This window comes from Macrotis lagotis, chromosome 5 (genome assembly GCF_037893015.1).
Source record: "Macrotis lagotis isolate mMagLag1 chromosome 5, bilby.v1.9.chrom.fasta, whole genome shotgun sequence".
NCBI lineage: Eukaryota > Metazoa > Chordata > Mammalia > Peramelemorphia > Peramelidae > Macrotis > Macrotis lagotis.
Window position 1 is genome coordinate 22637927 of NC_133662.1, and position 27792 is coordinate 22665718.

At 43.3% G+C, this 27792-nt stretch overlaps 1 protein-coding gene across 1 annotated transcript; it reads right to left on the reverse strand.

Moving 5' to 3' along the window:
* Positions 1-1318: 1318 nt before the first annotated feature.
* On the reverse strand, positions 1319-20619 carry AARS2 (alanyl-tRNA synthetase 2, mitochondrial). Its single transcript, XM_074237068.1, has 22 exons — positions 20369-20619; positions 16419-16610; positions 15705-15850; positions 14814-14981; positions 12154-12298; positions 10935-11080; positions 10621-10729; positions 9015-9053; positions 8754-8865; positions 8141-8268; positions 7513-7663; positions 6874-7046; positions 6127-6240; positions 5772-5912; positions 4254-4391; positions 4041-4150; positions 3792-3900; positions 3477-3599; positions 3139-3249; positions 2481-2564; positions 2082-2192; positions 1319-1483 (listed from the first exon to the last, which is right to left on the reverse strand). The coding sequence occupies exons 1-22, from the start codon at positions 20612-20614 to the stop codon at positions 1319-1321; spliced, it is 2961 nt and encodes a 986-aa protein (XP_074093169.1). The 5' UTR covers positions 20615-20619.
* Between the last annotated feature and the right edge of the window lie 7173 nt (positions 20620-27792).

The following is a 27792-nucleotide window of genomic DNA, read 5'->3' on the forward strand; positions in this document are numbered from 1 at the left end:
CCCAGTCCCTCCAAGGTTCCTCATCCTTTTGGATGCAGGAATGAAAAAAGGTGTGGTCCCTTGCTTTTCGATCCCATTCTGTGGTCTAGGGAAGGAGACTATGGTTCATGAGGTGGGTTATCTGACTGGATGCTGGAGGGGAAGGTTAAAACCTAAGGTCTTTCCCTTCTTTTTCAGTCCCACCCTCCCCAACAACTCTCCCCCCTCTCTATGAGCTCATGTTCTTAATGAGGTTGGGAGGGAGGAGCCTGGCCCTGAGAGAAGACTTGGAAACCCCAGAGGCAGAGACAGTGCAGGAGTAAACAACACAGGGGCCAGGCACTAGGAACTTTGGAGAAGACTGTGCTCACAGCAGTGATTAATCAATAACGCAGTAACATCTTAATTAAAATGAGAAATCAGCTGTCAAGTAGAATGCACCATAGAGGGGCCAAGCTCCACTTGAGGGAGAGAGAGACCTTTAAATAACATCTTCGGATCCTGGGAAGCAGGTGGTCCTTCTACATTTTGATGCTCAGCCATCAATCCAGATCCAGTTGCAGGGACCCTGGCCTCACAGGGGCAGCCATCCTGGTTGACTCTTTTCCCCTTCATTAAGACTCCAGAGAATACTCAGTTTACCAAGCATCTTGTGGGAGAGCCCAGACAAGGCTGCCAGAAGACAGATGCAGAAGGCAGAAGAGAGGGTATCATTTCCCTGACTGTCCTAGTGAGGACCATTCCTAGGGTGTTTCTGGAAGAGGAGCGGAAGTGATGCTTTCTCTCCCAGAGTGCCAGGGACCCTTATGTCTTTAGTTCAGGAGACCAGGAGACCTGGGTTCATCGCCATTGCTTGCTCAGGCATGCTGCCATCTGCAATGATACTCAATCAGTGGTGATAGAAGTCTCAGATCCTAGGCTCGGGCCCAAGTCCCACACCTCCCCAGCCAGGCCTGAGAGAACAAGTGGAGAACAAGAGGGACATTGGTACTGAGCCCCCAAGCAGTCTGAGAAGGGATGGGAAAGGAATGAGCAATCTCCTTCCTCCTAACTTTTTGAAGTTGTTGATCCCCTATTAAAGTCCTTTTGACTAGGCAGCTATAACTTTGGCACCAAGTTCCTGTGAATCAGGACTGAGAATCAGGCTGGACAGATTCATCCTCACTTGGTGGTGGTGGTGGTGGTGGGGTTAAGTTCTCCTGCCCCACAATGAAGAAGCTGGCAGAGATGAAGGACCAAGAGATAGTTATGCCGGATTCTGTCTCCATTCCTGTTCTCTTAGTTGTTAGGCCCTGCCTTACTGTACTGCCCTGCTCCTCTTCACCCACAAAGTCCTGGGTTAGAGCTGCTTGAGGGCAAAGGATCGGGCAATGTTCAGCATGGCCTCCATGTCACCAGTGTTCCCTGATCCCTGCGCCACAACTCGGGACCCCCAGGCCTTTCCTCCCATATGGCTACACACGACTGATGCCCAGGTTTCAGCAGTGAAGGTGGGGTCCGCATCCTAGGGAAAGAACAGACAGGAACTGATCTTCCTACTCCCCTCACCCCCAGCACACAGCACCCTGGCAGTCTCCAACACCTGAGCCCCAGACATAACTTCTCAGTAATAGCTCTTATTTATAGTTGGTCTTGGGAGAGAAACTATGTTAGAAGGTAGGGAGGAAACTCCTGGGGATATAACAAGGAAGGCCGGTGGGGGAGGGAAGACAGGGGGAGCTGAACTTAGCTCCTAGGAAGGCAACTGACACCTGTTTGCAAGGCTCAAAGCTTCAGTGATCAGGGGCTCTGTCCCTCCTAAGTGGTGTAGCCATAAAACTTCAATTCATAACATGTGAATACTTGTTCTGCACAGGGAAATGTGAGTGAAAAAAAATCCCCTTCTTATTTTGAATCACAAGAGAAATTCTCTACTTTGGGATATCTTTGAATCCCTTTCCTGGTAGCTCCTACCCATACCAACTATTCTTGGAGAAGAGAGATGAATAATGAGATGTCAGCATGGGCCAGATGACCTGGGATAGTCTTGCTCTTGAACTATTTAACCAAGGGAAGAGAGGCAGGAGGAAGGATGGCAGTATACCTTTCCTCTATTCACTCACCTGAGCCACCTGACAGGCACACAGGACTTTCCCTGGGGCCTGGGGACTGAGCAGTAACACGGAAGTACCAGGAACTTGCTCACACAGCTGTTTCACCACCTTCACTAGGAGCTGGGGAGATAAGGAGTCATCCAGAGCCACTGTGACTCAGTGGTCTCAAGGTTCCCTATGGCCTCTTCCTTCACTTATTACAAGTCTTTTCCCACTTGACCACTGGTTCCTTCCCCTCTAAAACACAAAGCAGTCTTTCAATAAGATCACACTGTAATACTTCTCATTTCCATGGCCCTTGTCTCCCTGTCCCAGCTTCTTCCCTTCCTTCTCTGGTAGCCCACCCATTTCTTCTGTTTCCTTCCCTCCTTAGGACAGCCCTGTCCTCTGATTCCTCCCATGACACACCGAGAGGGACTCAGCTGGGACCACATCCACAATGAAGGGCCCCACAGGGTGTCTCTTCAGGAGCTCCTGAGTCTTTGCTGTGGCCTGGAGAACAGAAAAGGGAGTAGAGGAATAAAGAGAGAGGATAGAATGTATCTGAATGGGACAGGAGAGGTGGAGAGGGGCAATCCTAAACCTAAAACTCCATCATTCTCCATATATATTTCTCCTCTTCCCACCCTCCACCCCCGCCCCAGAGCTGTGAGGAAGCAGTTCCCACCCCAGATATATCCTAGCCTGGCCTTAGCATAAGTACTTTCATCTCTCCCTTCCCCATACCTCCTCCAGTTCTGAGAAACGTGGCAAGGACTCTGAGAAGGTTAGTTCTGACTGTTCTGCAAAAACTGGAAGTTTCACTTAAGTCTTCCTCTGTTCTACGCAGGTTGCCTGGTAGGGCAGGTTCCAGACCTTTTTCAGGAACTCTTCCCTGATGACTGACTGACCAACTTCTAAGTTCCCCATCTCCTACCCTGTATAATTGTACTGGGCTAATCTGGGCCAATTCTGTTATGTATATATCTAGGTAATGGGGAAGACTCTTCTCTGTCATACTATACCTTCCAAGCCCTGCAGCAGGGTTGTGCCCTCCCATGGGCCCAGAAAAAACTAGCCCCCTTACCAGCCCTATCTCCAGTTTTCGGATAGCAGTGTTGGCACGACGCTGTAGTCTCTTCAGGACTGTCTGTAGCTCTCGACGCTGCCACTGGGGCATCACAGCTGTGTCCACCGTCTGTGTCAGAGAAGGCAATATTACACCTACATTCCAGAGGCCGGGACTGAGCCCAAAGCACTTTCCCATTCTAAAGTTTTCAACAGAAAATGCTCAGGCTCATCCTTATGCTAGCCAACCTGTTAACCTTCTTGGTATGAAAAAGGGAGACTTGTGAAGGGTTCCAGCTGTATAAGAAAAGGAGTATGAACTAGTGGGAAGAGAAGAAAGAAGGATGTGATCCTCACGTCACTGAGCCGGCCCACATCCTTTGACAATCGCTGAGCCTCCCCAACATCCTGGTTCCCCTGGCTTAGTCGAGCTGCAGCTGCTTCAACCTCTTGAGCCAGATTCTGGCCAATGTCTCGAGCCTGGCAAGTGGAAGAAGGGATTATCTATTAGCTGCACTTTCTCTAAGGTTACCTCTCACCTTGTTATGGCCTCTCCTGGCCCAAAGATCTTAGGGGCTGTTTGTGCTTTCTCTAGTCTGACTCCTCCAACTAAGTATCCCTTCTGTCTCTTCAATCTCTTGTCCTTCTCTTTCTTCTAGTGTGGCCACTGACCTGCTGGGCCTGCTCCCCGGTGACAGCCACCAAACGGATGATGCCCTTGGATAGCTGTCGTTCCCCTACAATAGTCAAGTCTCCTATGGCCCCCGTGCGCAGCAGGTGCCTAGGGTCAAAGAAAAGGTCAACGGTAAGGGGATTCTAGAGAAGAATTCAGAATCTCTAGCCCTTACTGGAATATGGGGAAGCAGAGGAGAAAGGGTTAATGGGCATAAGGGGCAATGGGACAGAAAGGGGGTGACTTACGTGCCACAGCACAGTTCCACAGAGGTGTGCAGTGCTGCTTGGGAGGTGGGGGCCAGAGCACTGGCCACAGGTACCCCCACTGACACCACCCGAACGGGATCAGGGTATATCTGAGGTAGGGGAAGAATAGGGACATTAGAGATCTGCTCCTCAGAGGAGACAGCATTCCTGAGTCTTCTACCAAAGTCTTACCTTTCTTCCTCTCTCTCTTACCTCATCAAGTGAGCGCAAGCCTGGAATGCGGGTGGTCAGCTCCAGAGCCACCTCAGCCATGTATACAGACTCATCCCTCCCCACAGCCTCTCGGACAGCTTCCTCCACTGCCTGAAGCTGCTCAGACATCAAAGGGGCCTGGAGAAATAAGGTGGGAGGGAGTGACTTCCTGGGCTTATTTCTTCATAAATGAGCATTTAAAATGGCAGGAGGCTGGATCTAAGACTGATGGCTCTAAGATGGATCTGATGATTCTCAAAACCAGTGAATCATTGAAGAGATCTGTTCATCAAAGGATGAACTCTTTATAATAAGGAGATCTAAAGAAATAGAGGACCAGATTTCTGTCCTCAGGAATATTACAATCTGCATAGTGAGGGAGTTCTACTCATAATCATCCTAGACGACAACTACCACACTACGTGCCAACAATTGCAATATGATATATTTTGTATAAACTGATCATGTGTGCTAAGGAGATGCAGAGTGAAGGGAAAGGTTGAGATATCTGGGGGCTACCCAGAGAAGGATTCCTGAAGGAGTGAGTTTTGAGCCAGACACAGAAAGAGGGAAAGGACAGAGAGACAATTAAAGAGACATGATCTCTGAAATGGCAAAAATAAGCAAATTCTGTAGGTAGAAGTGACAGATGTTCATTTACTCTCACCCAATTAGGTCTGGTGTATCTCTCATAAGAGCTCATGGGATATATAATGCCAGAACTAGAGGGTATCTTAGAAACCATGTAGTTTGCCAGTCTCATTTTTAGAGGAGGGAAACAGAAGTCTAAAGGGCATAAATAACTTGTCCAAGGTCATATAATTAATCAGTAGCTGAGAAAGAAGGGGCGAGAACTACTCTTTGTAGGCACCAGATCCATGTTCTTATCATATGCCACACTGCCTTCATTATCATGTAATGTCACCAACCCTCCCGACTCTTCCTACATCCCATGTAATTAGAACAGAGGTCATCTAGTTCAACCCAGCTCTTAAAAGTATGTCCTCTAGAATATTCCCAACCAGTGGTTTGCCAGCCTCTGCTTGAAGACCTTTGGTCCTGGGGAGCCTACAACCTCTGGAGGTAGCAAGTTTCCTTTTTCCTTCCTTTTCTTTCTATCTTTCTCTCTCTCTCTCTCTCTCTCTCTCTCTCTCTCTCTCTCTCTCTCTCTCGTAAATGGTGTTAAGTGACTTGTCCAGGGTCACACAGCTAATAAGTATCTGAGGCTGGATTTCAACTTTGGTCCTCCTTTGGTGCTCTACCAACTGAGTCACCTAGCTGCCTTTGCAAGGTTTCTTTTGAACAGCTTTCATTGTCAGGAAGCCCAAGTCTGCTTCTTTGAAGCTTCCACCAACTATTCTTCCCTCTGTCCTATGGGACTAAGGAGAATTGTGCCCCTAGTCCTCTGGTCAGTCCTTTGGAGGATGGTTCTCATGCTCCTTCCTAAATCTTTTCTCCTCCAAGCTGCCAGACCCTCTTCCTCCTCCTTCTACTGGCCCTCCCCCCTTTCCTGCTTACTAGGGTGGCCACATCAAAGCGAAGTCTCTCAGGGCTGAGGTGGGAGCCACACTGCTCTGTGTCTGGGCCTAGCTCCTTCCGCAATGCCCAGCTCAGCAAATGGGTGGCTGTGTGCTTCTTCATGCAGCCCAGACGCCATTCCTACAAACAAGAACTCTTGCATTTACCTGGGACATTGGTTTATTACTTCTGTGGAAAGGGAAGGTGAAGGGAAGAGGGTGAGCAGGGAAGTAGGTGAGGTATGGCTAGAGTCAGAGGGTCTAGAGCATCCTCCCTTGTTTCTATTCTCAGTCCATTCCAAGACACCTGAAAAGTGGAGTGGAGTCATAAAGCTGGGGTAGTAGGAGGGTCTTACCTCATCAACATACAGCTGTACCTTGTCTCCCACCTTCAAGGTTTCAGGAGCTATCACCTCGTGCAGAATGAAACCCCCATAAGTCTGAGCTTCAATTACTGGGAACAGCACATCCTCAAGGAAAGGCAGAAAGACAAGATCCTTTGCTTTCAGTATTCTCCATACCCCATCTCCTCCCTTCACAGGTTTACTAACTGTTCCCACCAAGTAACTGACCAACAGGCTGACCCTCTCTGGAATTCAGGGGAGATGGAAGAGACAGGGATCTAGTCATGAGGGTGTATGCATAATCAGCAGGTTCTGGGTGAGGGAGAAGACCACCATTTAGTGAGGGCAAGGCACTGTGGGAAACACAGAAATGAATAAGACTGTTCCTACCCACTAAAAGCCTATAGTTGGTAGAAAGGAGAAAATGGATATAATCGCAGAACCAAGTAAGATATGGTAAGTGTCTTAAGAGAGGAGGCAAGGGGCGGCTAGGTGGCGTAGTGGATAAAGCACTGGCTCTGGAGTCAGGAGTACCTGGGTTCAAATCTGGTCTCAGACACTTAATAATTACCTAGCTGTGTGGCCTCGGGCAAGCCACTTAACCCCGTTTGCCTTACAAAAAAAGAAAAAAAAACTTAAAAAAAGAGGAGGAAAGCCAAGTTCAGAAGGGAGAGGTGAGTGTGACAAAGCACATATCTTGTGTGTTGAGGGAGTGCAGGGTGGGGGAAGAAATCAGTGGGGTAGCAGAGTCTGACTCACTTGTTGCCCTTTGCGTATCAGATAACCACGGTCAGAAGCCTGGCCTCCTTGCTCAGCATAGAAATTGGTCTTGTCCAGGAGGAGGCCACAACGTTGACCACCCCCTGCTGAGTCTATGGCCACCCCATCTAGGGCATACAACTGTATTATCTCAGCTTCACAGTCTCCAAATTCTGCAGGGAAGAAGGGGGTGAATGGGGTCAGTGCTAGGAGAAGGGTGGTAAGCCAGGATGGATCTTGGGCTTGTAGGAAGTCTGCTGATCATGAGGAAGCTGGACTAGATCAGGACCTCAGTACCTGGGTCTGTGAACTTTTAAAAAAATATTGTGATAATTGTATAATTAGTTTCTTTTTGTATTCCTATATTTTATTTTGTCTTTAAACACATTATTTTGAGAAGGGGATCACAGGTCTCACTAGACTGTGAAAGGGGCCATGATAACAAAAAAAAATCAAGAACCCCTAGACTAGATGGTCTCTAAGGTTCCTCTCCAGTTAAGGCCTTGAGGGATCAACATCCCTTCCATTCTGTTGGGCAAGATGAGATGGGTGATATGTCTACAGCGACATCTGGTGGCCCACACTGAACTCAATTGTGAGCTTTGTCTCCCTCACCCCTTTTTCCACAAGGAGTCTCACCATAGCATCCATTGGGAAGCAATGAGTAATTATATTTGGAGGAGTCATCTGTTGGGGGGACCCCTTGCTTCTGTAGGTGGCCCAAGGCATGGACATCCAGGTGCAATTCCAATTTCTCTGCTGGCTTTGCCTGTTGGGCTTGGCTCCGACGCTGGTAAGGTAGGATGTAGAGGACAGTAAGAGCTAGAGGGTGCTGCTCTAATGACAGAATGGCTCAGGTTACTTGTGGAAGCCCTGAGTGACTCCTTGACTTGAGATGCAACAGGTCCCAAAGCAGGTCTCACTGTGCTTAGGACCACAGCCACTCCACCTCTACTTCTACAATGGGAGAGCTTTAGGGAGAAATGTATCTGTCCTTCACCCACCTTGCTCCATTTCTTCTGCACTAATGGAACCTGCACCCTGCATTTATTTTTCTCTGTCTATGATTTATGACTAGAGCACACACAGAGGGTGGGGACCAGGGTATCTTTCTTTAGTCCTCCCACTAGCCATATCCCCTTCACCCATGTTTAGGATAGGTGGAAGGGATCTTCGTCCCCCAGTGGACCAAGAGAACATGTGAAAAAGACTCAGACACTGTCACATTTAGCTAGTTGCTCCAAGCTTCCCTGATTGTCTCGGTTACCTGGGCCTCTTCCTGGGCCAGCTGCTGCAGACCAGCCGAGTCCAGCTGGACACCCTTCTCCTCCAGCATCAGTCCCACCAGATCCAGGGGCAGTCCCAGATTTCCAGACAAGGACCAGGCTACTTCAGCTTAAAGGAAAAAAAGGGTAGAGAACAACAAAGATAGATGAGGAAAAAGAGAAGGGATGGAAGGTCTTTTCTAACCCCACAGACTCAGGCCTGGTGCTCCTTCAACTTTATATCAAAGAGCCTCAGATGGAAGATCCCTGGACAAATGGTCACTGCTATAGAGAAGCCCTGGGGTTGTGCCACCCCAGATGTTGTGGAGGAAGGGGAAATTCTAGGTTAAGACTATTGAGTCAGAAGTAGGGTAGCACCACATTGGCAATCAGATGGGCATGGGGGGGGTGAGCTGGTAGGCAGGCTTCTGGTGCAAGAAGTATGATATTGGCTGGTGGAAGAACAGAAGTTTTCTTATAGAAGGGTTTGGAGTGCTAGGTAAGTAATGAAGGGAGTGAGTAAATGAGGAAGAGGGTAGGGACAGCAATAGGATCATCCCTTCAGAAACTTTCCTATCCTTAACCTGCCACTATTCTCCAAGACACCGTGTTTACCTGGAAATAGGCCAGAGGGACCCAGCTGCTGCAGAGTTCGTTCGATGACATGGCGACCTCGTTCTAGGGAAGATAGGAAGGCATTTTCTTCCTCTGTTACCAGATTCATAATCTTGGGGAGATAGGGAAGGGAATGAGAGCAGAGGAAGTAAGAGAGGTCAGTTTACATGAGGAGAATGGAACTTTCTTGCTCTAGAGCTATTTAGATCAAGTGCCTCCTTCCACATCACCCAGACCCTTTGTTCCACCAGAATCCCATACCTGGGTCGTGTTCTTCTGCAGCTCTGGGTAGGCATCTCCCTGGAAGGGGGAATGAAGTGAGGCAGAGACAGGAAGGGAAGGCATACTGAGCCCTCTGTCAATTGATTCTTCTTCTCTGTGGGCAAACTACTTATATCTTGTTTTATCATCTAAGGCCTCTACAGTTTTAGCACTATGATCTCTTAGGTTTTGTCCTTCATTCATGAAAAAGATTGGATTTGAGGGAAGGAATGCTTTGCCAAGTCACAGCCTCACTTTCTCCTCCAGAGCCATCTGGGTCTAGTGGTTAAGATATGAACTGGTTGATTGGAGATGACCCTGGATATGAGGCAAACAGGGTTAAGTGACTTACCTGTCCAAGGTCACAAAGCTAGTTAGTGTCAAATGTCTGAGGCTGGATTTGAACTCCCATTCTCCTGACTCTGAGGCCAGTGTTCCATCCATTGTACCACCCAGCTGCCCTTCTTATGATCATAGTGCAAAACACAGTGCCTACTTTCAAAGCCTAGATAGCTTAACCTACAGTTTAGGTGGGGATCATAGGCATTACTAAGATTAGGATCTGGGTGACCACTCAGTCACCCCACCCCTCTCCCCCAGACTGATTTTTCAGGCCAGGTCATAAGATAGGCCTAAGGTAAGGGAAACAGTAGATAAGGCATGAATGAGGGCAAAGTAAGGTAAGGAGATAGCAAGGATGTTGGGATTCTAGGGGGGCCAGTAAGTGAGACTAGTATTTCATGGCTAAAGATAAAACATAGGTTCTAATTCCCAGATGTAAGGTAAGGTAAGAAAGAAGTCCTTCCATGCCCCACTGATCTGATGGAGCTTCTCTTCCACCCTTCAGAATTTATATTATATAGAATAATTTAGTCTATCAATTTAATTTTAAAGACAAGGAAACTAAGGGTCCTAGAGCCAAGGTCACATAGCTAACTTGCAGGAAAGATGATCCTAGAAAGCAGGCTGCCCATCAGTTATATGTTCTTCCTTTCATACACTAGGTTGCCTCTCTCAGGTCTTGCTATGTAGCTAACTTGTCCTATTTTTCCCTGCCTCTCTTGCAAATAACAGAATCAGAGAGTTAGAAATAACCCTAGAGATGACCTAGACTAACCCACACCCAAACAAGAAGCCCCTCTAGAACATTCTCAAGAAGTGATCTTCCACTACTAGCCAGGTGGCTAGGTGGCTAGGTAGCTCTGTGGATAGGTCAGTAGTCAGGAAAACCTGAGTTCAAATTCTGCTTCAAACTAGCTATGTGACTCTGGGCAAGTCATTTAATCTCAGTTTACCTTGATTTCCTCAACTATAAAATAAGTACAATGATAGCTTCTATCTCTCAGAGTTGGTGTAAGAATAACATGAGATAAAATTTTAAAGTGCTGTGCAAACCCTAAAATTTTTAGTAAATGCTAGCTATTGTTATTATTGTTACTATTACTATAAGTAAATCCTAACAAGGGTAAGTATTTAACACTGTTCTCAGTCAAATGATAAGAAGATTAGAGGGGTGGAGGGTCCTAAATGGCCAGAATTTAGGCAGTGTTTGGGCTAATCATTATCTCAAGGGCTGAGGTGGGCTGGGTAGAAGCTCTGCTCTCACCAGCATCCCCACAACGATAGGCACTAGGCTGCTCAGGAAGCCTGGAGGTGCCTGCAGCACCTCAGAGGAGAAACGCACTGCTCGGCGAAGGATCTGACGGAGGACCAGTCTGAAAGAAGAGGACATGCATCCAGAAGAGGACATGCATCCAGAAATGGAAGTATCCCTGCCTCCCCTCAGTCACCTAATATAGTGGACGTGTCAAGAGAGACCACTCTTTCATCTGTGATCATTCTCCAGACCTCTATTCTTCCCCTCATAGAAAGGTCCCCTCACAGAGACCTTATAGTCCCAGGTGGGCCTTTGAGACTTACGAGGCTCCAGACATGCCGGGGTAAACACCATCAGCCATACAGATACTCAGGGTGCGGACATGGTCTGCTACCACACGATATGCCATATCTATGCGTCCTTCATCTGCCACCCCTATGCGACCCTGGTATGGAGCTACTCTGCAGCCCTGGGGAGTAGTGAGAAGAGACACATTAGATCAATCTGTCATTGACCATACCCCTGACCTTGTCTCCTTAGGCAAGAGAAAACCTCAAACCTTTAAAATCTGACTTTGTGAATATGTGTATATGCTGAGGGTTAGAGGTGGGTAGGTAGATAGAATAAGGGGAAGGATGGAAAGAGACATGAGCTTTTGTGAGCCCTAGCTATGTTGCTGCACCCATAGTGGACCATACTGCACAGTCTGGGCTAGGGGGTGGAAAATCAACAACTATTTATCAAGTGCCTACTGCACTACAAAGAAGTCACAGGACTTGAGGACTTGAAGACTTATATCCTACCTCTGATTTTAATTTCCTTTGTGGCCTTGAGTAAGTCATTCAACTTCCTTGGGCCTCAGTTTACTCATCTGTAAAACTGGGCTCAAGCTGGCCTATATGGCATTTGAGGTCCTTTCCAGCTTTAGCTTCTAAGTATCAAACACAATTCCTCCTTCAGGAAAGTTGAAGTTTAGACAATGGTCACATAATTTCATAGGGTTTTAGAACTGGAAAGAATTTGAGAGATTAACTGGTTCAACCTGCTCCTTTTAAAGAAATAAAAACTGAGGCCCAGAGAAAGTCAATGACTTGCCTACATGGTAAGGAGTCAAGCTGAGAGACAAATCTGGGTTCTCTGACCTTCAACCCTAATGATATTCCCTCTACCACATGAATGAGATGGAGACTGGAACACACCTTCCTTAGAAGATCATCTAGTCCAAATACCTCACTTCATAGATGAGGTTCCCCAGCTAGTTAGCAGCAGAGCTGGGACCTGACATTGGGGAGTAAGACATGCCCATGCATGCTCCATGAACTGAGCAGGAAATAAATTACAAATGCCAAATCATTGCCAGTTCTATCACAGATGCACTTTGTGACTTTGAGTCACTGCTCCGTATCATCCTGAGAAGTGCTCAGAAGAGGGATAGAGGCAAAGTGGATCTAGGAGGGAAAGGCTGAGTATGGTTCTGGATGCAAAGAGGACAGATTAGGGATCTCTTGGGGGGGGTAATGGGAAAGGTATATATATATATACCTGGTATATAGCTGTGAGCAGTGGGGAGAAGAGATCTGTGTCATAGGTAGAATGCTTATTCTGTAGCACGGCCACCAGCCTTTCCAGGCCCATGCCAGTGTCCACATGTCTCTGGGGCAAGGGCTGCAGGCTTCCATCCACTTCCCTGATGAGAGCAGGTTAATTACCAAAGACTTTTGAACCTCAATGATTCCCTCAGAGTAATAATTTCACCTCAGAATTCTAAGCATGAGGTAGGAAAAGGGAGAGAATGATGGCAGAATATTTAACAACCCTCCCTCCAGGGCTATGTACTAGTTCTCATGGCCATTAGCCATGACCAACCACCAATGGACCAACCACCTCTTGTTCCAGTTATGCTCTTCCCATTAGAATTCAGAATTCCTTTCCTAGGCAGGTGCACCTGAGGGTTGGCCTCTATTTCCACATACTCTTCAACTTTAGACTCATGTAACTTTAATGCCAGACAGGATCTTAGAAATCAGATAATGTAATAATTTTAAAACTGTTTAACATGAGTCGTGAATAGGAGCTTAGTGAAAAACCATCAATGCTGACAGAAGTCTTTTGAGAATATTAAACAAAGTTTTACATGTAATGAAAATATCTGAAAAGGCAGACTTCCAAGTATTTTATACAATTTGTAGTAATTTTAAATGGAATTCTTCTTTCTAGTCTTATATCATAGAAAGTAGAAAGATATGGTATTATATAGATATACAAATGATTTTGTGGATTTATTTTATATTCTGTAAGTTTGATGAAATCATGTTTCAATTAATCTTTCAGTTGACTCTTTAGTATTCTTTAAGTACATCATCATTTCTCTGCAAAAAGGAATTATCTTTGGGGGTGGCTAGGTGGCATAGTGGATAAAGCACCGGCCTTGGAGTCAGGAGTACCTGGGTTCAAATCCGGTCTCAGACACTTAATAATTACCTAGCTGTGTGGCCTTGGGCAAGCCACTTAACCCCATTTGCCTTGCAAAAAAAACCTAAAACAAAAACAAAAAGGAATTATCTTTCTTCTTTATTTATGGTTATTCTTCCAGTTTCTTTTCTTGTCTTATTGCTATAGTCAGTATTTCTAGTGGTTAGTTACCAATAATAGAGGTCATAATAGATATACCTCTGAACTTATTGGAAAAGATTCTAGTTTATCTCTGTGACAAATAACAATAGCCTTTGGTTTTAGATATACACTATTTATCATTTTAAGGACAGAATATTTAACAGAATTTAATAGAATTGACTTGTATTTTATAAAAAAATAATAATCACATAATTTTTGTTGATTTTTCATTAATATGGTTAAGTTGATAGTTGTCCTAATATTAAACAGACCCAGAAAAACAATTTGTACTATAACATCAATATTATAAAAATGAACATTTTCAAGGACTTCTGTATACTGATAAAGAATGAAATATGCAGAAGAAATCAGTTTATACAATGGCATCATTGTAAAAACAAATAACTCTGAGAATTTGCCTTGAGAACTATGATCAATAAAAAGACTGTTCAGGATTCTAGAAGACTGATAATGTGACAGCTTTCTTTATAGAGATTTAGGATTTAGGGTCTGGGATGAGACCATTGGGGGAATTTGTTTAGTTTTGTTTCACTATATATATTTATTTTCATTTCCCTGCAAAAAAAACCACAAAATACTATATATATATATATGTTTATTTCAAGAAATAGTTTCCTTTCTATTGTTTAGCATGGTTATAAATAAAGAGCCTATATCACATTGCTTTTGGGAGGGGGTGCGAGGGAAAGAAGGAAGGGGGGGGAATATGTAAAACTCAAAACCTTGAAAAAAAAAGATTGGTAAAAACTACCATTGAATGTAGTTGAAAAAATAAATAAAATATTAAAAAAAGAAATATTTTTCTTTTTTTTCTTCCAACAGGGTCAGGGTAGGGACTCAGAGGCAGAAATAAATTTATTTAAAAATAAAATCGATACATAACAAATTTGCTACTTCATATATATCTTTTTATTTGTATACCGAAATGTTTTTTATTTGATTTGGTTCATAATAACAAATACATTTTTTAAAAGAAAAAAATAAAATTGGAGTGCAACAGATATAAAATGTTACATGCACCTTCAGTTGAGGTTGTCATACAATTACTTTTACTTAATAGCTGTACTTTTTTTTTTTTATTTTTGCAAGGCATTTGGGGTTAAGTGGCTTGCCCAAGGCCACACAGCTAGGTAATTATTAAATGTCTGAGGCTGGGTTTGAACTCAGGTTCTCCTAACTCCAAGACCAGTGCTCTATCCACTGTACCACCTAGCTGACCTTTAATAGTTGTACTTTGTTACAAGAGATCTTACTTATGTCTGTATAGAAGTCTGTACATCAAACATTTTTTAAAAAAAGATAAAAGTGATTGTTTATTCTATAGGGCAATTTGGCTAAACTTCCACTAAAATTTATCTAGCTCTCCTCTTCATCCTCCATCCTCTATCCCTTATTTTGGGATCCTAGCATAACAATCATGGTGTCCATCAATCATGCCCAAAGCTTGGGAACCCCTGTTCCAGTCTGGAGTCCTGTCCATAGTCATAGAGCTAATCAATAGAACCAGAATCCAGGTTTCCTAATTCCCAGGTTAGCATTATTTCCATGATACCATGTTGCCCTGTTACCTGTTATACTGCATAAAGACCAGATTCCACAGTTCTACTAGTTGTGGGGGACCCACTCCTCCTGACAGGTCATAGTGGATTTCAGTACAGGGTCCACAAGGTCCTGTCTCCCCCATCTCCCAGAAGTTCTCCAGTGGTCCAAAGGGAAGCACCTGGGTAGACGGTACCCTAGGTTAAGAGGGAGAAAAAAATAAACAAACCAGGTGAGTATTGATAGTACTAAGCAATTTAGAGAAAAATCTAGAAGATCACTCCTCCATCCTGCTTTCTTGATCTATAAACACAGTCTGCCAGTTTCAACTTTGGGTTCTTTTGGACAGTCTATGACAAGATTTGGGGCAAGGCTTTTGTGGACCCTAGGTCAAATTTGAAGATTCTTTCTCCAGTGTTATTATCCATTGAAGGCTTCCCTGAAACATATGCAATTTGACTCATCACAATAGAAATATCTGGGTGTCAAAATTTTCTGGTACTATAAATGTTGTTGTTTACTCAGAGTAATATTTTTTTTTTAAGGTTTTTGCAAGGCAAATGGAGTTAAGTGGCTTGCCCAAGGCCACACAGCTAGGTAATTATTAAGTGTCTGAGGCTGGATTTGAACTCAGGTATACTTCTGACTCCAGGGCTGGTGCTCTATCAACTGCACCACCTAACCACCCCCAGAGTAATATTTTAAAATGTCCTTCATTCCTAATACCTTCCCAATGTGTATTATGCCCTACAAAACTGCTTACCTTGTTTATTCTTAATTTTGGCTGTGGTTGAGTACTGGAGATCTTCACTCCTCCTCTTTCCCTTTTTTCCCCAGAGAACCAAAAATAGAGGATGCAAATTGGCAGCTTTCCAAAGGTTCAGCCTCATATTTTTAGATCCTTTCAATACCATGCTTACCCCAAGCTGAGCCAGATATCTCTGCTCTCGTAGTCTGGGGCCAGTCCCTCAGGAGGGTTACCATCAAAATAGGTAACCCACAGCCTGTCCTGGGGAATCCTGTATACTTGAGTCAGCAGCTCCCAGGCCATGCTGCAGGCCTCTTCCTAGGTAAGGAATGATGGTATTAAGGGAAGATACCATGGTCTTTCTGTAATCCCACCATATAACCTAGCTCTTTCTTTGCACTGCATTTGGATTATACTTCTTGTCTCCCTGAACCCACAGTACATTATCTGGTTTCTAAACTTTGCCTTAAGGTATCCTCTCTTCCTAAGATACCTTCCCTCTTGCTTTTGGCTTCTATAAGCCTTGGGCTTTCTTCAGAACCCAGCTGAAATTCCACTTCCACTATGAGACTTTTCTTGGGCAGTCTAGCCCCAGAGAATAGCCCACCACTTGGAACGCATAAAGTTCTTTGTTCAGTAGCTGTTTGTCAAACATCTCCCATGTGCAGAGTACTATGCCACCCTCATGAAATTCATAATCCAATGAGGGAAATAAGATTTTTATACTATATACAATACAAACTCAGGTTTTCCCTTGTGTCTGGTTTCAGGGGTCTATACAAGGGTAGCATGAAGGACAGAAGAAGGAATAGGGATCTACTGACTAAGATACCTTTCTCTGCTAAGTTTTGATTCTTTTTTGATTCAATGTCCTTGATGAACTCACCTTAAAGTATTCACCTCCAAATGCCCAGTTGCCAAGCATCTCAAAGAAAGTGTGGTGGGAAAGGTCTCGGCCCACATCCTCTAGGTCATTATGCCGCCCCCCTGTCCGGATACACTTCTGGCTGTTAGCTATTCGTCGGAACCGTGCCAACTCACTTCGAGGGTCCACTGTGCCCAAGAAGATTGGTTTGAACTGGGATCAGAATACAAGGAATTATATTCCACAATTAATAACACAGACTATGATTGCACAAACAACCTAGGGAAATAGTTTAAGTGCAACCCCATGTTTCTGATCAGACCACTAAGGCCCAGACAGATTAAATGACTCACCCAAAGATGGACATATATTAGTTAATTGACTGAGTCAGGTCCCTAGTCCATTATGTCATACTCTCATATTACTTGCCAAGTATAAGAAAGATAGAAAGTAGGTTCAGAAGGACTAGGACACAGATTCTTATTGGGCGGGGGAAAGCTACAGGGCAATATGAGAGCTGGATGCGATGTCTTGTGGACACTTAAAAAAAGGATGATTAACCATCAGATCTCTAAAGATTTTCCCAATTCTAACACTTTTTTTAAGATTTTATTTATTTTGAGTTTTACAATTTTCCCCTAATCTTACTTCCCTCCCCCACCCCCCACAGAAGGCAATTTGTCAGTCTTTACATAGTTTCCGTGGCATACATTGATCCAAATTGAAAGTGATGAGAGAGAAATCATATCTTTAAGGAAGAAACAAAGTATGAGATAGCAAGATCAGACAATAAGATATCAGATTTTTTTTTTTCTAAATTAAAGGTAATAGTCCTTGTTCTTTGTTCAAACTCCACAGTTATTTCTCTGGATACAGATGGTATTCTCCACTGCAGACAGCCCCAAATTGGCCCTGATTGTTGCACTCATGGAATGAACGAGTCCGTCAAGGTTGATCATCACTCCCATGTTGCTGTTAGGGTGTACAGTGTTTTCCTGGTTCTGCTCATCTCGCTCAGCATCAGTTCATGCAAATCCCTCCAGGCTTCCCTGAATTCCCATCCCTCCTAGTTTCTAATAGAACAATAGTGTTCCATTGACATACATATACCACAGCTTGCTAAGCCATTCCCCAATTGAAGGACATTTACTTGATTTCCAATTCTTTGCCACCACAAATAGGGCTGCTATGAATATTTTTGTACAAGTGATGTTTTTATCCTTTTTCATCATCTCTCCACTTCTAACATTCTAATAAACTAAAGAATCAATTAATCAATCCACATGCATTTGTTCAGCATCTACTGTCTGTTAGGAACTAAACCTGATATGCAAATGAATGAAAAGAGTTCTTTTCTTTTCTTTTTTTTTTTAATGTTTTTACAAGGCAAATGGAGTTAAGTGGCTTGCCCAAGGCCACACAGCTAGGTAATTATTAAGTGTCTGAGGCTGGATTTGAACTCAGGTACTCCTGACTCCAGGGCCGGTGCTCTATCCACTGCGCCACCTAGCCGCCCCAAAAATAATTCTTTTGAAGAATGAAATAATCCTTACTCACAAGAAACTTAAATTACATGTACAGTCTATATAATGTAGCAAGTGGTGCTTGAGCTGTCTTAAAGGAAAGAGAGGTCTTCTTTGAAGTGAAGTGAGGAGGGGGTACATTCTAAGGCCAAAGATGCAGTACTATGAGGAGGCCCATGAAGAATAGAGAGGCCAGTTTAGTTCAAAGAGTATGAAAGGGGGAGTAATATACAATGAAGCTGAAAATATAAGTGAGGATCAGGTTACGAAGGGCTTTAAAAGCTAAAGAGAAGAGTTTATATTTTTATCTTAGAGTTGCATGTATAGGGCAGTGACATGATCAGATCTGTGCTTAAAGAAAATCAGTTTTATGGCAATGTATAGGATGAGCTGAGCGGGGAGTAACTAGAGGCAGGGAGATAAATTAGTAAATTGTTTCAGTAATCTAGGTGAGAAGTAAAGAGGGTCTTTAGATATAGTGAAGTAGTCAGAAGGAGAGAGGCAGAGATTGGGTCACTGACTGGATATAAGGGAGGAAGAGTGAGGGGTCAAGAATAATGTCAAGGGGCGGCTAGGTGGCAGAGTGGATACAGCACCGGCCCTGGAGTCAGGAGTACCTGAGTTCAAATCCAGCCTCAGACACTTAATAATTACCTAGCTGTGTGGCCTTGGGCAAGCCACTTAACCCCATTGCTTTGCAAAATCCTAAAAAAAAAAAAAATAATGTCAAGATTACAAATCTTGGTGGTATCTTTGATAGATGTTTGAAAGAGGGGAGAGCTAACAGCAACATGGGGGCAATGATCAACCTTGATGGACTCGATCATTCCATCAGTGCAACAATCAGGCAGAATTTGGGGCTGTCTGCGATGGAGAATATCATCTGTATCCAGAGAAATAACTGTGGAGTTTGAACAAAGACCAAGGACTATTACCTTTAATTTGGGAAAAAAAACATGATTATCTTATTGTCTGATCTTGCTATCTCTTTTACTTATGTTTCTTCCTTAAGGATATGATTTCTCTCTCATCACACTCAATTTGGATTAATGTATACCATGGAAACAATGTAAAGACTGTCAAATTACCTTCTGTGGGGGGTGGGGGGGAAGGGAAGTAAGATTAGGGGGAAAAAGTATGAAACTCAAAATAAAATCTTTAAAAAAAGAGGGGAGAGCTAAAGAGTTGAGTTCTGTTTTAGACATGTTGAATTTGGGATATATCTGGGGCATTCAGTTTCTATAACTGTAGGACTGAAACTCAGAAAAAGACTAGACATAAAAATAAATTCATAAAGAATGTAAACTGCTTGAAGGAAGGAAGCAATTCTCTCCTCTATATTTTTATCTCTACTGTCTAGCACAATGACTGGCAACATGGTTAATAAATATTGGATGATTGATTCTGTGACTAGAAGACTAGAAAGTGTAAAGACAGTTTTTGTTTCTAAGATGAGCCCCTAAGATGGCTGATGATGATTATTTAACTTTTTTTTAGGTTTTTTTTTTTGCAAGGCAAATGGGGTCAAGTGGCTTGCCCAAGGCCACACAGCTAGGTAATTATTATGTGTCTGAGAACAGATTTGAACCCAGGCACTCCTGACTCCAAGGCCGGTGCTTTATCCACTACACCTACAACAACAACAATAAATACTGTACCACCAGCTAAATCCAATAAAAGTAGCAATATTTGTTGTTTTTTTTCAGTCATGTCCAACTTTTCATGACCACTTCGGGCAAAGGGGTCCTTTTCTCCAGCTTATTTTACACATGAGAAAATTGAGGCCAACAGGGTTGATGACTTTGCCTAGCTAGTACCAAATCTGAATTCAGTAAGATGATTCCACCTGATTTCAGGCCAGGAACTCTATCCATAATAATACCAAGCTGTATTATTATTATTACTATTACTATTGTTATTATTATTATTTATCATCGTTGCAGTACAGCATTTTAGGGTCCAAATTTTTTACATGTTCACCATAAACCTGTGAATTAGGTGGTGTTACCCCTATTTTACAGACAAGAACAGAGACTGAAGGAGGATAAGCGACTGGCCTGCTGGCTGAATCTGGCCTCCAGTTTCCCTGACCCCAACTCCATCCCTAATACCACTTCTTCCCTACTGGAAGAAGCTGAAATATGGGGGTTGAACTTCCCCAGGCGTCTCCCCATTTCCCCGTCCTTCCCCACAAGGGGCATTTAAGTCCAGGGAAACTGCACACACGTTGCCTTAGAGGGAAACTTCTCAAATCTTCCCCAAACTCCGCCCCTTGGCGGCCGGGCCCCGCCCCCGAGTGCTCAGGCCCCGCCTCCTCTCCGGCTCTTTCCTTCACTCTTCCAATCCAAGTCCAAGGCAGGCCCCGCCCCTCAGGGCTCCCAGCCACTCAGCGTTCTCCAGCGTCCCTCCCAAGCCCCGCCCCCTCCGCGGGACAGGCTCCACCCCTACCTGGTTCATTCCCGCATTGACGAAGAGCAGGCCGGGGTCGCTTCGAGGCCTTACGGACGCGGAGGGCACTAGCTGATGGCCGTGACGGTCCCGGAAAAAGTGGAGGAAAGCGGTTCGCACGTCCGAGGCCGAAGGCTGGGGAGGGCTTGAAGAAAGCTGACGGCGGCGGGTCCGGCTCCTGGGGCAGGGGTTATTCCATTTTGGCGCCCCGCGGAGGGCCTGCCGCAGACACCCGGTCGCCGCCATCTTTCTTTCTGGTAGTGGCTTCCAGGGTTCAAAGGTCACTTAGCTCGAGAAAGAGATTATGGCGAGCGAGGAGGGACATTTTTCTGAAGCGCGCCCAGCGGCCCCTGCTGGGAGCAGTATCTTAGCGCTTTATCTTTTGTAACCTCGTAGAACCAGCGGAAAATGACCGAAGCTTGGACTTGTCTTTTCTCGCCCGGATTAATCCTATAGCAGGGAAGACTTTAGAGGCCATTCTAGTCCAATCCTCATTTTACTGATGAGGAAACTGAGTCACAGAGAAGTTAGAATTCCGTATACTGTCCAAGGTCACATAGGACAAGCCAAGATTTTAATTACTAAAAGTAATGAAACCCCAATAATAGTAACATTTTTATTTTATTTTATTTGCTAGGTTCTCTATAGAGAACTGAATTTGGAGTCAGGAAGACAGAGGTGGAATTTGAATTTAGGACTCCCTAACTCCAAATCAGGGTTTGTTTTTTTTTTCTTTGTTATAAGTAGGACTACAGCCGAAACAAGCCTTGTTGAGTCCTTCCTTTGTATGACTGAGTCTCAGTTTCCCCATGAGTAAAATGGGCATAGTAATGTTTGCATTTCCTATCCTCAGTACTTTTCTGAGATGAGCACTTTGTAACTTTAAAGCACCATAGAAATGTGAATATGATTGTCATTATGAAATTTAGAGCCAGGAAGAATCTTTGAGACAACTAATCCAACTTATTTTTGCAAGGGAGTAAATTGAGACCAAAGTGGAGTAAGTGATTTGCCCATGTTCACATGGAGTAGAGCCAGGAAGCAAATCCAGATCCTTTAAATGCAAATCTTTTCATTAACACATTCATTCAAAAAAATTTTTTTTAATGTAGATCCTCTGGGGCATGTGAGATCCTGAGCCACTCTTCCCAGGGAAAAATATTTTGTAAATTGTGAGGAGTTATACAGGGCAAGGGTTGGCAGCTTATTGCCTGTGGATTGGATCTGGCTTACTGCCTGTTTGTACAGCCTAGGAACTAAGAATGGGTTTTATATTTTAAAATAAGGCTTATATTAAAAATGTAAACATCATTCTTAGCTTGAGAGCCATGTGAAAACCATAGCAGGTTGGATTTATCCCAGAGGCCATAATTTGCTGTCTCTGACATAGATGCATGTTATTTAATGATAATTTTTATTATTGGGGCCTGGGGAGACAAGGCATGGAATGAGTCAAGTGGGGAAAGGGGCTTTGGCATCATGCCTGCATTCCCTCTGTGGTGCCTTGCTACTTTACAGAGAAAGTCCCATACCTCCCAAGTCTGTTTCAGGCCCCTCTAAGTAGTAGCCTGGCTGGCAGGAGGAACAGAGGCAGTCCAGACTTTTTTTGCTCAGCATCATTTCCTGCCTTTATTAATTGCCTAATCACATTTGGCCTATATCCTCTCAGGGCCTTTTAATTTACCCACCAATTACAGAGGATCCAGGTCAGCATAGCCTGCCAGTCCACTAATAGGTAGAGAATTGTCTCTCTCCACAGGCTTCCCATTAATCCGGTAGATTTTTTTCCCCTTTTTGAACTTGGTAGAGGGGAGGGAACAATAGAATGTGTGATACCAGCTGCCCTCCTTTCTTTTCTCTTGCCTGATAGACAGGTTGTTGAACTTCTCTGAGTCTCATTTTCTCTATCTGAAAAATGAGGCAATAGCATCTATGTAATAGAATTTCAAGCTGGAAGGTACCCTTAGAGAGTGCTGAACCCAAGTTCCCTCATGTTACATCTGAAGAAACCCAGACTCAGGTTCAAGGACTTGTTCAGGCTCACAAAAGTATGGGTTGCTGAACCCAAGAACTGATTCTCTTACTTTCACTCCAGGACACTATTCCCTTCTTCCCTCATATTGTTTGCTCTTGGCATTTCCCTCTTCCCTTCCTTAGAAAACTAGTAGGTAAGGAACAGGGCACATTTGATCTGAGCAATTTTCTCCTGGTGCTGTACCCACATTCTTGCTTTTTTTGTTTTGTTTTCCCTAGTGAAGGCTCTTTCAGCATTTAGTCCGAAAGCCATGCATAGTTGTCTTGTGTCTAGTAAGTAAAGGAAAATTGTGCCTTCCCCTTTGGCTTTTATAGACAGACCCTTTTGGGTACCACTTTTTGGTGTAGTGGCTTCTTTTTGTAGTGAGATATCTCATTGTTTGCCCAAGTGACTCCAGAGTAATTTGAGTTTTTCTTCAAACTTTTGACTATTTTTAAGTGTTTTTTTTTTTATGAAAAGGGAAAAAGTTCTTTGGTAATGGAATTTATTTTTTTAGTTTTCTTTGTGCTGGAACTGAGGACTTTGGTTCATATGGGACAAGGTAGATAGAGAACATACTTATGTGATCTTACTGTGATTTGTTTTTGTCACTGTGGACCTTCTATGAGATTTTTATTTGTGCTTTTTTGGTTCAAACCTCCACTTTTGAGATTTTTTGGAGAGTTTATCAGACTTTCTTCCACCAATGTCTTTTGTGTGTGTGTGTGTGTGTGTGTGTGTGTGTGTGTGTGTGTGTGTATGGGAGGGCTCAAATTTCATCCTTTATTAAATTATATAACAGTAGCACCAAGACCTTTACTCAAATAAACAATATAATGATAAACATTTTTTACACTTAATAGTATTTTTTCCCCATTACATCTAAAAATTGTTTCAACATTCATTTAAAAAAATTATTTAAGGCAGTGGGGTTAAGTGACTTGCCCAAGGTTACACAACTAGGCAATTATTACATGTCTGAGGCTAGATTTGAACTCAGGTCCTCCTAAGTCCAGAGCTGGTGTTCTATCCACTTCACCACCCAGCTGCCCCTCAACATTCATTTTTTTTTTTAGGTTTTTCTAAGGCAAATGGAGTTAAGTGGCTTGCCCAAGGCCACACAGCTAGGTAATTATTAAGTGTCTGAGACCAGATTTGAACCCAGGTACTCCTGACTCCAGGGCCGGTTGCTTTATCCACTATGCCACCTAGCCGCCCCTTCAACATTCATTTTTGTAAGATTTTGAGTTCCAAATTTTTCTCCCTCCTTCCCTTTCCTCCCTGTAAGACGGCAAGCTATCTGATGTAGGTTATATATGTATAATCATGTTAAACATTTTTTCACATTAGTCATGTTGTGAAAGAAGAATCAGAACAAAAGGTAAAATGCACAAGAAAGAAAAAAAATGAAAATAGTATGCTTCCATCTGTATTCAGACTTCTGGCCATGGATAGCATTTTCCATCATTAGTCTTTTAGCATTGTCTTGCTGAGAAAAGCTGTCTGTCATAATTATTGCTGTTACTGTATGTAATATTCTCCTGGTTCTGTTCACTTCACTTAGCATCAGTTCATGTAAATATTCCCAGGTTTTTCTGAAATCCCTCCTGCTCACTATTTCTTTTTTAGAAAGATTTTATTTATTTTGAGTTTTACAATTTCCCCCCCCCCAATCTTGCTTCCCTGCCCCCATCCCCACAGAAGGTAGTCTGTTAGTCTTTACATTATTTCCATGGTATACATTGATCTCAGTTGAATGTGATGAGAGAGAAATCATATCCTTAAGGAAGAAAAATGAAGTATAAGAGATAGCAATATTACATAATAAGATAATGGGATTTTTCTACATTAAAGGTACTAGTCTTTGGTTTTTGTTCAAATTCCATAATTCTTTCTCTGGATACAGATGGTATTCTCCATCACAGAGAGCCTCAAATTGTCCCTGATTGTTGCACTGATGGAATGAGCAAGTCCATCAAGGTTGATCATCACCCCCATGTTGTTAGGTTGTACTGGTTCTGCTCATCTTGCTCAGCATCAGTTCATGCAAATCCTTCCAGGCTTCCCTGAATTCCCGTCCCTCCTGGTTTCTAATAGAACAAGAGTGTTCCATGACACATGTACCACAGTTTGTTAAGCCATTCCCCAATTGAAGAACATTTACTTTATTTCCAATTCTTTGCTACCACAAACTAGGCTGCTATGAATATTTTTGTACAAGTGATATTTTTGCCCTTTCTCATAATCTCTTCAGGGTAAAGACCCAATAGTGGTATTGCTGGATCAAAGGGTATGTACATTTTTGTTGCCCTTTGGATATAATTCCAAATTGCTCTCCAGAAAGTTTGGATGAGTTCACAGCTCCACCAGCAATGGAGCAAATGGGAGCAAATAGTGTCCTAAATTTCTCACATCCCTTGCAACATCGATCAATGTCCTTTCTGGTCATATTGGCCTATCTGCTGCTCACTATTTCTTATAGATAAAATATATTCCATCACATTCATATACCGCAAATGTGTTCAACCATTCCCCAGTTGGTGGGCATCCCTGATTTTCCAATTCTTTGTCACTACAAAAAGAGCTGCTATAAATATTTTTGTATATGTGGGCCTTTTCCCTTTTTTATGATCTCTTTGGGATATAGACTAATAGTAGTATTGCAGGAGCAAAGGTTAAGTACAGTTATTGCCCTTTGGGCATAATTCCAATTGCTCTCCAGAATGATAGGATCAGTTCACATCTGTTTTTTTTTTGTTAGGTTTTTGCAAGGCACTGGGGTTAAGTGACTTGCCCAAGGCCACACAGCTAGGTAATTTATTAAGTGTCTGAGGCCGGGTTTGAACTCAGGTCCTCCTGACTCCAGGGCCAGTGCTGTATCCACTGTGCCACCTAGCCACCCCAGATCAGTTCACATCTCCATCAACAATGCATCAGCGTCCCAGTTTTCCCCCAACCCCTCCAACATTGGTCATTTCCCTTTTCTATAATATTGACCAATCTGATATGTATGAGGTGGCACCTCAGAGTTTTAATTTTCATTTCTCTAATTAATAGCGACTACAGATAACCCTAATTTCTTCATCTGAGAATTTCTGTTCATGTCCTTTGGCCATTTATGATAAACATTTATTAGGAACCTTCTGCATGCCAATCACTGTTCTAAGAGCTTCGGATACAAGTAAAAGAAAGACAAAGGTAAGGCAAGAAGTTGAGAAGGGGGGTGGCTAGGTGGCGAAGCACTGGCCCTGGAGTCAGGAGGACCTGGGTTCAAATCCGGTCTCAGACACTTAATAATTACCTAGCTTTGTGGCCTTGGGCAAGCCACTTAACTCCATTTGCCTTGCAAAAAAAGTTGGGGGGGGGGGGTTGTGATGTTGGGGTCAAAACCAAGCAGGAAGAACTAGCTGGGATTTTGAGGCCTGTCTAAAGGAAAGGTTTGGTTTTTTGTTTTTTTTTTGCACTGCCCTCTAGAGGGGCAAAAGCAAGTGGAAAAGCTGCTCTATTTGAAATAATTGGAATGTATTGCAGAAGAGCAAGCTCAGAATTTGGGACCAGAGGATCTGGATTCAGACCTTGGCTTTGCTTCCTATCTGTGATCTTGGGCAGATTACTGCATCTCTCTGGGTCTCATTTTTTTCCTCATTTGTAAAATGAAGAAATTGTATTATATGACTTTTGTGGTCCTTTCCTGTTCTAAATCTGTGACCCTGTTTTTTTTTCTAGACTTTCTTGGATTTTGGGGGGGGTGGAGTTGGGAGGGGAAGCATTTGTTATCATTACACATAAAAATATACATTTCCACAATCCTGAAGTAGTTAATACCATGGATGTAAGTATTGGACTTGGAGTTGGGAAGAGCTGAGTTCAAAGCCTGCCTCATACACTCACTTTATTACCTGACCTTGGATAAGTCACTTGACTGTTGTCTGCCTCAGTTTTCTCATCTTTAACATGGGAATAAGAATAGCACCTACCTGTCAATGTTGTTATTGAGGATTAAATAAGATAATTTTGTACATATTAAATGCTAGCTATTATCCTGTGATCCCTATGAAATAGAAGAGCAAACAGGGTCCAAGAACTGATGATGTCTGCCTGTGGTCCTATGGTTAATGAGTGTCCTGGAGGAGATTCAAACCTAGATATGACTCCAAGGCCAGCCCTCTTTCCATTGCGCTTGAAACCAAGGCCTTAAGGCCTCAATAATAATCATAACTATTATTTATATGGTACCTGCTATATATAGATAAGGAAACTGAGACAAACAGGTTAAGTGACTTGCTCAGGGTGACATAGCTAGGACATACCTTGAGCTAGAATTGAACTCAAGTCTTCCTGTATTCACAATCCCACCTAACTTCCCTTCTGTAGGACTCTGTGTTGCAACTGTTTTTCTCTATTTGGGCCATGAGGCTCCCTCATAACATGAAAGGTTCCCCCTGTCCCTCTGTTTGAACTCAGTCAATGAGGCTGAGTCCTTTGTTTAGTACCTGCATCACTAGGATACTTCTGTTTTTTTCTGCTGCTACTATAACTGCCCCTCTCATCCTCTCCACTGCCTCCCCTGAAATCGTTCCTTTGTCCAGTGTACCATCTTGGGAAGGCATAGGGGAGTGGCAGCAACAAGATCATTAGCATCTTTGTTCCTTACTAAACCAACTTTTCTCTTTCACCAAAGCTTCCTAACAGTCTCAGGAGAAATCATTAAGGTGACACTTCCTCTGTGATAGATCTCCCCATCCTTTTGCTTGTTGCTACTTCCTCTCTCAAATTATCTTTATTTACTTATTGTGCTTGCTGTATCCCTTCCCTATTTTCACCAAGTTCCCTGGAGGCATGCTCTTTTTGGTTTTTCTTTTCTCAATCTCAGTGCCAGGACTTAATAAATGTTTGTCATTATTGATCCTGAGGTCTTTTCAGAGCAGGAGGTCTGGCCATTATTTCCTGGAGCAGTATCCTCATTTTCTCAATGCTGAAAATTCTCCTTGCCCTATCATAGCTACCAAGAAGCCTGTGGCAGAGATTGCCTGTGGCAGAGATTCTTTCTGAGGCTAAGGATAAGAACATCTCTATGGGAGTCACCTTTTTAAATTTGGGGTTTTCCTGCAAAGCTTTTTTTCCCGTGGAACCAACGACACCAGTTCAGGAGTTCTACAGTTACCCCTTGACTCATTCCCCTGCCCTTCACTGTTTATTTATCTATTTGTTTGTTTGTTTTGTTTTTAGGTTTTTTGCAAGGCAAATGGAGTTAAGTGGCTTGCCCAAGGCCACACAGCTAGGTAATTATTAAGTGTCTGAGACCGGATTTGAACCCAGGTACTCCTGACTCCAGGGCCGGTGCTCTATCAACTATGCCACCTAGCTGCCCCTAGCTATGAGATCTTGAGCAAATCATTTAATTTTCTTA

What these genes read in the sequence shown, in the direction of transcription:
- AARS2 (XM_074237068.1), bottom strand. Translation starts at nt 20,614, where the DNA reads ATGGCGGCGACCGGGTGTCTGCGGCAGGCCCTCCGCGGGGCGCCAAAA. An exon ending in CTATCGTTGTGGGGATGCTG is followed by an intron (nt 9,054 to 10,620) that starts GTGAGAGCAGAG and finishes TCCCCCTTCCAG; the next exon opens with GGAGATGCCTACCCAGAGCT. An exon ending in ATGTGGGCCGGCTCAGTGAC is followed by an intron (nt 3,250 to 3,476) that starts GTGAGGATCACA and finishes TCTCTGACACAG; the next exon opens with ACGGTGGACACAGCTGTGAT.